General features: G+C 38.2%; 1 protein-coding gene across 5 annotated transcripts in view; it reads right to left on the bottom strand.

Moving 5' to 3' along the window:
* Positions 1-9,928, bottom strand: part of dpp6a (dipeptidyl-peptidase 6a) — a 220,789-nt gene that overhangs the window by 7,586 nt on the left and 203,275 nt on the right. For all 5 annotated transcript variants that reach the window (XM_034861630.1, XM_034861626.1, XM_034861627.1 and 2 more), the window contains 11 exons: positions 8,987-9,034; positions 8,749-8,867; positions 7,052-7,123; positions 5,244-5,351; positions 4,463-4,532; positions 3,233-3,427; positions 2,448-2,502; positions 1,916-2,015; positions 1,185-1,243; positions 1,001-1,073; positions 823-896 (listed from right to left, as the gene is read on the bottom strand). In XM_034861630.1, coding sequence (XP_034717521.1) covers positions 823-896; positions 1,001-1,073; positions 1,185-1,243; positions 1,916-2,015; positions 2,448-2,502; positions 3,233-3,427; positions 4,463-4,532; positions 5,244-5,351; positions 7,052-7,123; positions 8,749-8,867; positions 8,987-9,034 — 973 coding nt within the window. The remainder of the gene's footprint in view (positions 1-822; positions 897-1,000; positions 1,074-1,184; positions 1,244-1,915; positions 2,016-2,447; positions 2,503-3,232; positions 3,428-4,462; positions 4,533-5,243; positions 5,352-7,051; positions 7,124-8,748; positions 8,868-8,986; positions 9,035-9,928) is intronic.

Below are 9,928 nucleotides of genomic sequence, written 5' to 3'. Positions count from 1 at the left end.
TAAGTCAAAAAAGTCATAGTATAGTACATCAATAAAAGTCATAAAAAGTCATAGCATAGTACATTGAAAAAAGTCATAGTATTGTATGTCTAAAAAAATCATAGTGTAGTACATCCAAAAAAATCATAAAAAGTCATAGTATAGTACATCGAAAAAAAGTCATAAAAAGTAATAGTTTAGTATGTTGATAAAAGTCATAGTATTGTATGTCTAAAAAAAGTAAAAAAGTCATAGTATAGTACATCGAAAAAGTTACAAAAAAGTCATAGTATGGTACATCGAAATTGTACATCAAAAAAAGTCATAAAAAGTCATGGTATGGTATGTTGAAAAAAGTCATAGTATGTAAAAAAGTCATAAAAATCATAGTGTAGTATTTGGGGAAAAGTCATTGTAAAGTCATTATACAAAAAAATATGTCAAAAAAGTAATTGTATAGCATGTCTAAAAAAAGGAATTAAATGTCACAGTATAGCATGACTAAAAAAACGTCTTAGTATATTACATCAAAATCTTCAAAAAATACGTCTAAAAAGCCATAGTATAGCATGTTGAAAAAAAGTCATAAAATTGTCCTAGTATAGCTCAGCTGTAGTACATTGTATCCTAATTGGATTAGTCCTGGTGTTAATACAGGATGCCCAAGAAGGTCTCATAATCTCATTATGTGGAATGAAGGCATTGTGAGGGCTAATCCTCTGCCTGCTGTGGGATCCCACTGGGATCAAAAACCTCCCAGAGGTTGGAGAATAACTGAACCAGGCAGGAAAATTGGATCAGCAGCGCTTGTAATTGCAAAGAAGAGAAAGTAAAACCACATACCTGTAAGGTATAGTTGGCCTTTTCATTGATGAGCTGAGCGATGAATTTTGCTGTATGTTGGAAATGGACCTTTTCTGGGATAACATAACAATAGATATGCCAAAATGTCAGAGATCTTTTGCTTAATGTTAGATTTGTAAACTAAAAATGACATGTACACACAACATCCTTGTCCTACCATCAGCTGTTGGATGAATAATAAGAAACTTCTTATCCATGAACTGAGATGCTCTGTGTGCTAAATTAGCCATCTGAGGAGTAATGAGACACACAGTAACAAATTACATCAAATTATATACTACAATAATTATAACAATTGGAATTTGATCTTTCTCTTTTGAGCAAATGAAATCAAATCTTACTGTGTACGCCCTTGGATCAGGTTTAGGCAGCCCAAGATATCGCTCTGAAAATGCAGACGCTAAAGGGGAAAGGTGGTTTCAATTAAATGCTTTACTTTGACATCAACATCTAACCAAACATTCACATTAATAACCAGCTGTTGGAGCAGCTGTGGACTGTCTTCATTTGCAATTCCAAACTTACATAGCGTCATGGCATACTGTACCTCTCAACCCCTCTGGCAAAAAGCAAGAGAAATCAAATTGATGGGGAATCAGTGAAACCAGGACGCACAGCTCTTCCTTAATTTGCAGTTTCCTGACTCGGTGCAGCTACAAGAGCACCGTCTCACGTTTTCTGGCATACACACAATTCTACATCTCACACATTTCATTCCTGAGGTTGCTGAGGTGAGGCTGGTGTTGTTACTTTATCTCTGTTATCTCTAGGTGTATCTGCAGCGTCACACTGATAAAGTGAATAAGCTCTAGAGTCTACATGTATAACAGTCACAAAAATAAATCTGCTGCACGGGTAGAGGTGATACAACCATTTTAAAATCTCTTTTTTCTTTTGAATACTTTTTGATGGCACTGCATGGGCCTAAATAATTGTGGAGAGATACTGTATTTGTTGCTACATACAGCTTACACTATACACATATACATACATACTGTACACACACATACCCACAGACCTATATACAGTATATTTCTAAAACAAATATCTGCAAACAGACAGCTGAGCTTACCGTATAATTCAAAGTCTGTGATGGGTGAGAGGACAGCACCACACTTTACAGGAGATTCCTCGCCACTGAGCAACAGGCTGGTCACATAGCCGCCATACACCTGCAGTGCAACAAAGGAGCATGTTATCGCCAGTGAACTTACTCAACTACTGTGCTTACGTACAGATGTAAGGTACTTGCCCTTTCATTTTATACAACTTTATACATTTATTCCACTGGACCTCAGAGGCAAATACTGTCCAGTGTAAAGCGTGTAACTCCAACTGTGTTGGTTTGGATTGTTTGTGATAAACTGATGTATCCTTCATGCGTCGAGACATTGTCCTTCTTCTTAAGCTAAATAAACTCTTTAAGAAAGGCTCTTGAATGAGCTGGAAAATGCATTGTTACAAACTCAAAACAGCTGTTTTTCTGAAACCATGAAAAAGTTGACTTTTTAAAGATATTTGGTTTCTACTAGGAAAGCAACGCTACAGACATGGTGATCTTATAGAATATGATGCATGGCTGTACACAGGGAGATTATTCCTACCTTTCCAAAAGCTCCAACTCTGGTTTTGTCAACGTAGGGCTCTTTTAAAATATAACTGCAAAAGGATAAACATCGGTTCTAGTTAGGAAGAACACTTCTATTTTAACTTTTATACATTCTCACTAAAGCAACCATGACAAATACATACAAGATGTTTTTAGCAGTTGTGTTTACAAGAAACTTTAAATTATACTATTACTACTGCTATAACAATGACTACTACTAGCAATGATAACATATCAATGCTGAAAATAAAAGGTAGTAAGTAGGGCTGGGCAGTGGGCAATATATCAATGTTATATCAATATTGTGATATGAGACTAGATATTGTCTTAGATTTTGGATCTCGTAATATCGTGATATGACATAAGTGGTGTCTATTCCTGGTTTTAAAGGCTGAATTACAGTGCAGTGATATACTCTTCTGAACTTATCAGACTGTTCTAGCTTCTCTGTGGTTTGCCTTTCCACACTTAGTCAAGCACCAATTGTGGCTAGAATGTCACCACAACATTGCAGTATTTGGTTAAGAATATTGTGATATATGATTTCCTCCCTATCGCCCAGCCCTAGTTGTAAGCAATGTTTGCTGATTGTTGAAGAGCAATTTAAAGGTTTAAACCACTTATTTAAAACAGATTTTAATTGATTTCCAAATGGGCCAATTCAATCCATCCTTAATGGAAACACTGCTATTGTTTCATAAGCCATAGGAAATAGTATAACTTATTTTGCACTTTGACTGTTTCTACATGCTGAAAATGTGAAGCAAAAATATCACATACTTGAGTGCTTCCTTCTGATCCTGTTCCTCGTACACCCCCAGTTTCTTCTGGATCCGGTGCAGCAGGTTGGTGCCCTGGAAGCCGCTGCCTCGTCCGTCGCAGCGCACCACGATGGCACCAAAGCTGCTCACCAGCACCGTGGCCCAGTCCATGTGAAACTGCTCCGCCACCATCTGGCCACCAGGCGTCCCATCGCTGCACACACAGACAACCAGATCAGTGAAATCAGGACTGGTATTGCAATGATTTTCTTTCTTCTCATATCTAAATAAAATTAAAAAGTTGCATATACATGATGAGCTCGTTTCTGTTTGGGTCCATGTTGGTACAAAGCATTATCTCCTCATTTTTTTAAATGATAATTTATGATTTTAGTTGTGTACTAGGGCTGCAACTGATGATTTTTTAAATTGTCAGTTAATCTCTTGAATAATTCCTTGATTAATTGATTAGTTTTTGGGTCTACAAAATGTAAAAATATGTGTTTTCCAAAGCTCAGGAAGATTTACTGTCAGATGAGTGAAGCAACTAGAGAATGTTCACATTTAAGAAGCTGGAATCAAAGAATCTTAACTTTCTTTTCATAAATAAAATGACTCAACCCCAATTAATTTGCGATTAGTTGGTGATTCATTTAATAGTTGACAACTAATCAATTAATCAATGACTCTTTGCAGCTCCAGTGTGTACAACTTATTCTTGGTGTCTGTGAGCTGGCAGTAAAGTACACTATGCAGGAAAGAAAACTGCATCATCAGCAGTACAGGGTAGCAATACAAGGATGAAGGAAAGCATGCGGCGGACATAACTTCTTCCAAACATCGAAAATTAATATATTTAAAATACATATTATTATTGCAGACCCCCTCTACTTACTGTCTGATTATTCATGATCTGTAGGTAATTAAACTGAGTGACAATTGAGAGGCAGGCAGAGCAAAATCTCAGATTTGAGCTGCAGAGTGAAAGACAGGCCTGACGAAAGACTGATGAAAGAACAGGGTGGACAAAAGGGTAAGTTTACTAATTCACTGTGTAATTAGCAAGCTAGGGTGAATGATAAAGCAGTGTGTCTTTAGATTAATGTGCCTGATTAAAACTCTTTCCAGAAAGTCTCCACTGATGAGGACAGCCATGTAGGGTCAGAAATGCTTACGGAGACATACTTTATTCTGTGTGTGCACCAAATGTACTGTAGACAAGTGTGTGAAAACACGTGCTCATACATACACGAGCAGCAGCAGTGGATAGTGTCCACTATCCTGGAAGCCGGCAGGTTTGAGGATCTGCATCGACAAGGCTGTAAGGCAGATATAAACAACTGTTGTCCAACACACAATATTGCAAATCATGGAGGATTAAGGAAGTTGGGATGTTATATTTGATCCTTAATTTTTCATACATACATTTCAAATTACTTTTTTGTAATTTGGTGCTTGTACATGATGATAATGTGATATGGCAAAAGTATGGAGGAGTGAAAAGTATTATCCCAAGCTGCTAGAAAAGAAAGCCAAATTGATGTCTTGCTAAATTATAATGTAATTAAAACATCACAGTTTTCTCTACTTTACAGAATTGAGCATGAGGGTTGAAACCCTCCTAAAGCCGCCACACATGATAGGCAGAGAAACCACTTTGGGCCGGGCCTTCCATTGATTTCCTATGGGGAAAGCGGTGCCCAACTTCTACTACTTATGCTAACTGGGATTTGTTGCTTTGACCTACTTGCCTCTGACCTTTCAAAAGCGCAACCAATGAGATAACATCATGTTGTTACCTAGCAACGGGAAATAGCTTCCTTGCCACCCTTGATGACGTTTACCTGCGCTGTGGTTTCCTCTCTGCGCTTTGCCTCCCTAACTCCCTAACTAGCGGTGCGCATAGAGCAAATTGCGTATCGTGTGTAGGCGGCTTAAGGTTTTTTGATCAGATCAACTATCAGATCATTTGTATGCATGGCCTTTACTTGTCAATTAATGTGACTGTGGCTCTGACATCTGATACATACTGTAATCATCCATGTTGATCTCCTTGTACTCCACCGTGGGCATCTGCATGGAGCCCAGAGTCAGCCTCAGGTTCTCGTTGCTCTCCAGTTTATATACTTCCTCAATACCTGTAGACAGCACACGAATAACCAATGAGGCTGCAGTCAACAAAATGTACTTCATTATTGTTTTGGAGAGTATTATGTCCAGAGCTTGCCTTTCAAAATAAAAGTAAGTCATAGTTATGATCGTTGGCAATGAAGACATGTAACAGTCCACCCAAAACTACATGTAGTAGTCTTGGTTTTAATAGTTCAGTAAAATAAATACATTTGTAATAGTTTTAACTATGTATGGAGCTCTGCATTCAAATTCATAAAATAATGTACCTCCACACAATATCTGAGCCTTTCCTCTTCCAAAACCTTTAGCATAAACTCGAACAAAATTAAAAAAAAAACACACGTGACTGCACCCTCGTGCCTCAAGAGGCTGTCCTTAATAGAGAACCAGCTCTACTCATTCAACAGCTACAGCTGGTTTGTTATCTCCCTCGGTTGCCATGACTGCTGGAGTCCAATAGGATGTAGAAAACACTGTGTGTGAGGAATGGTGAGTGTAAAGCCAGCATCCAGGAGGGAAATCCACAAGCAGCTGCCTGTACTCGCAAACTCTGATAAAACCTGACAGGCTGATGGAGGAAGACTTCAATTAATCCTTCTGAGAGGAGAAACTCTGCCTGGGTTACTGACCGGCCCCATGCACAACATGGACTCACTCTGATATTACGTTTACTCTATCATCCCTCATTATATAGTTTTAGTCACATACAAAGCACAAACAATTTTATGTTGCCTATCATGTAAAAAAATACATTTTATTGGTCACACTAGCAGTACTGCTCCAGCAATGACAACGTCCGGGCGCTTGGTCCACTACTTTGATCCAGACTGAAACATCTAAACAACCATTGGATAGATGCTATGAGATTTTTGGTTCACACATTCATATGTTGAGTGCCAATAACTTTTACAATCCCTTAATTTTCCTTGAGCATCAACATAAGGTCAAAAAGTGTGCTGTTCTTCAGTTTATGACTACATACTTTGAAATCTAATAACAATCCCATTTGCTTCAGCTGTAATTTTTGTTTATTACAAATGTCAGCATGCTAAAATTCACAAAATGACAAAGCAGGTGAACATGCAAACATTGGCATTGTGAGCATGTTAGCATGCTGTTGTTAGCCATTAGCAGTAGGACAGACCAGCAGAGCTGCTGCCGTAGTTGCAGTCTGTTAGCATTGTTCATAATAATGGCATCCTGATTGCATTGCTAAGATGCCACTTTAATAGAAACCTTGTGAATAGAATTTTACATCCCTCAAGGTAGAAAAGCTATTTACAAAATAGCAAACTCCCCAGTTTGGAAGATGATTGGACATTTTAATAACATGGTAATAAAATAAAGACTTTTTTTTAACATAGTCAGGGCAGTGACATCCTTTTGGTAAAAGATGACAGACTGCCACACACTTACGTACACTGCAGTAATCTAATTACTGTATGCTAATATTGGCATTGTGCAGGTCATAATTTAATGAGGACATCCATTGTGCGGAGTAATGTGATTACTGCCATCATGCGGGACTTGGCCAGTAGACAAACAGTGACTCAGTGCACAGGTGGTTATTCTGCACTGCAACGGAAACAAGGTCGTTTTCAATGTAGCAATTATGCTATTGCGCACAAGGTCACTCATAATGTCTTTAACATAATGCAGAGACTTGTTAATGCAAATCTGTGATCTAGTTGGTGGAAATACTCACTCTCCCTATCTTGTGTCTCACTTTCTCCATCTCTCTGCGTCCTGTAAACGGCTACAAACGGGATGTCCCGTCCTGAAGAGAAAATCAGAAAGTTTTATCATCATTAGTAAAACAATCTGGGACCTGGTCAGGTTTATCTTAACTTCTTGGGTAATTTGTTTTACACTAACACTAAAGTTGTTACATACAGGTACAAAGCTATATTAGTTTTTGTTTGTGGCAAGAGCAACGTCTGTTGTTCATTATCAACACAATGAGTCCCTTCCAATTTTTTTTACTCTTTCAGAAAAAGAGACAATTCTTTTCCTTTTCGTTAATGTAATCCAGTAGTTGAAATAGCTTTTCCATATCTAGGCCAACAACAGAGACAAATTCATGCAAGCTAAAGCCCTAAAACTGGAAATCAGGAGGGTTACAGGACAGCAAATGAAATGATTGATGCACTTAGCAGATTGGGAACACAGTGCAGGAACATTGTAAAAGGTGACAGACTGGCACACGCTTAATCCTTTTTTTCCTCCACACTCTCTCTCCTAGTGGTAAAGATATCATAGCCTCATCCCATAGAGTTACTACGTCTGGTCAGGCTGCAAGGAGTGAGGGGGATTCCAAATGTATGAGTTGTATGTAAAGTTACCAATACATAAGTTCTTATTTTTTGGGAAAAAAATGGAGAATAGACACACAATGATCAGGTCTTTTTTTCCACACAAAGACACATGTCATCATTAAATGATTCCACCAGTGAGTACAGACAAAATACTTGACAGAAATATGCAGAAACCATAGAACAATGCTAGAATGAATAGTAGCAGTAATCACATTTACTAAACTACTTACTTACTAAACTACTAGTAACATATATGTACTTTAGTATTTCTATTTAGTATACACCTTATACATCCCTACAATTTAGAGGTGAATGTAACTTTTATTCCAGTACATTTACCAGCTAAAGTTACTATTTGTTTTTCAACAAATACGATTTGACATCCAAAACATATGATCAGCTTATAAAATAGGATGCATTGCTATATATTCAAACACCCAACTGTCAGTGAAGCATTCAAAATGTAAAAAAAAACACTTACATGTTAATGCATTAATAATTATAATCCAGAAATATAATAACATGGCATTAACACCACTTGTTGTCAATACTTTTGTATTTGTAGAACTCTATTAAATACTTTTACTTGGAATAAAATGGACTATTGTATAGTTTAGAACTGCTACTTTTATCAGTATCGGTAAATTATGGGATTCTTCCAAAACTGAAGTACACACATTTGATGGAATTCAAAAAATGTAAATATAATGCAAAAATATAAAGGTTAAGCCTGTCTGTATTAAGCTAACTACTAAGGAGGGATTGCATCTGTAGCTAACATCCTCACCTGTTGCTAGACTGTAAAGTATTTCTCTTCAACTGACAAGATCACTGCCACCATCTGAAGGACGGAGGGCAGCTACGTGAACTGCAGCATTACATCTGCAGCATCTAGTTTGAAAACCAGTGCTGCATCTTCTTTGCATGTCAAACTGGTTGGATAATATTATTTTCCTCCTTGAAGAAGGACAAGTGGACTCAGGGGGTTAGACATTTTCGTCAAAACATGGTTAAAATAGAGCCCTATATGTCTCTATAATGTGGATTGTAGATATAAGTCATAAGTCTAAGATTCAGTGTTAGCTACCTTGGCAGTTGAGCAGGAAGTAGCTCATGTTGTGGCTGAAGGAGCCGCTGATGTAGTCACAGCTGTCAAACAAGGAGCACGACAGACAGCGACGGTTGAATGAACCAAAGGTGTCCGCACTATGGAAACAAAAAAAAGAAGGGCATTTCACTTTTGTTTTTATACGAATGAGCAAAATGGAAACCACTTCCAAAACAACAGCAGATTCAGAAAACATAACACAAAGAACCGCCATTACCTGTACAAATGTCTTCGCTTTGGACCATCCTCAGTGCTCAAGAAGTATCTGCATTAAGATAGGGGGGAAAAAGAATGTCATGGGAGCAGATTTAAGTTTAGCTGTAAAATGTTTTCACCGCTCAGCTCTTGGGGAAAGGAAAAAAGTACCTGGAAGACACAAGCAGGCCCCAACTACTCACTGAAATAGATGTTTTATAAATTAATAAAATATGGGGGGAGAAGGTAGATGAATCCTGTTAAAAAAGAAATAGCCCTTTGGGAAAGACGTTTTTGGGTGAGAGAGTTTATTTAGTCACTTCAACACTGAGAATAATGAGCAACTGTGTGTCTGTGTGATGTGTGTGTGTGTCTGTGTTTGTAAAGCTGGTGTGTAGATGTGAGATCATCGTAGTTTGATCACAGTTGCCTTTTGGCGTGTGGGTGTGAAATTATCTAGGCATGATGGGGATGAGTCACAATCCTCATGGGTGCCCAGAGACACAGGGTGTTTTTTGTTGTTGTTTTTTTTACACCGAATGCATTTAGAGCGTTTATTGTCCGTCTCTGTGCGAGCTGGTAGAAGAACAGGAGGCTCAACACAACAGACAATACGTTTAGTTGCACTCTCAAAATGTAGCATCAGTGCTATAAACAGATCAGTATCAACTTGACAATAAACAGATTCATTTGCCTGTTGGGCATCAACAATCTGCTTAAGCGTGCTTTATCCATGGTGCTGAACCTTGAAAGACCCAGAAAACCCCTGTATATAAATGTGATGTCTGTCTCTGTCTACGGTGCTAAAACATTCCACCCATTGTCTCTCAGCAAAAGTCCAATTGGTATTTCGTTCTTCCCACATTTCCTAATTCCTCACGTATCACCGGTCGGGCACAGCCCGAAAAAGCTACGTGGCACCCCCATCTCCATCCCATGGGCTCACCACCTGTGGGAGGAACCG

Source organism: Etheostoma cragini, chromosome 22, assembly GCF_013103735.1.
Source record: "Etheostoma cragini isolate CJK2018 chromosome 22, CSU_Ecrag_1.0, whole genome shotgun sequence".
Classification (NCBI taxonomy): domain Eukaryota; kingdom Metazoa; phylum Chordata; class Actinopteri; order Perciformes; family Percidae; genus Etheostoma; species Etheostoma cragini.
This window is presented reverse-complemented; position numbering and strand designations above follow the sequence as displayed.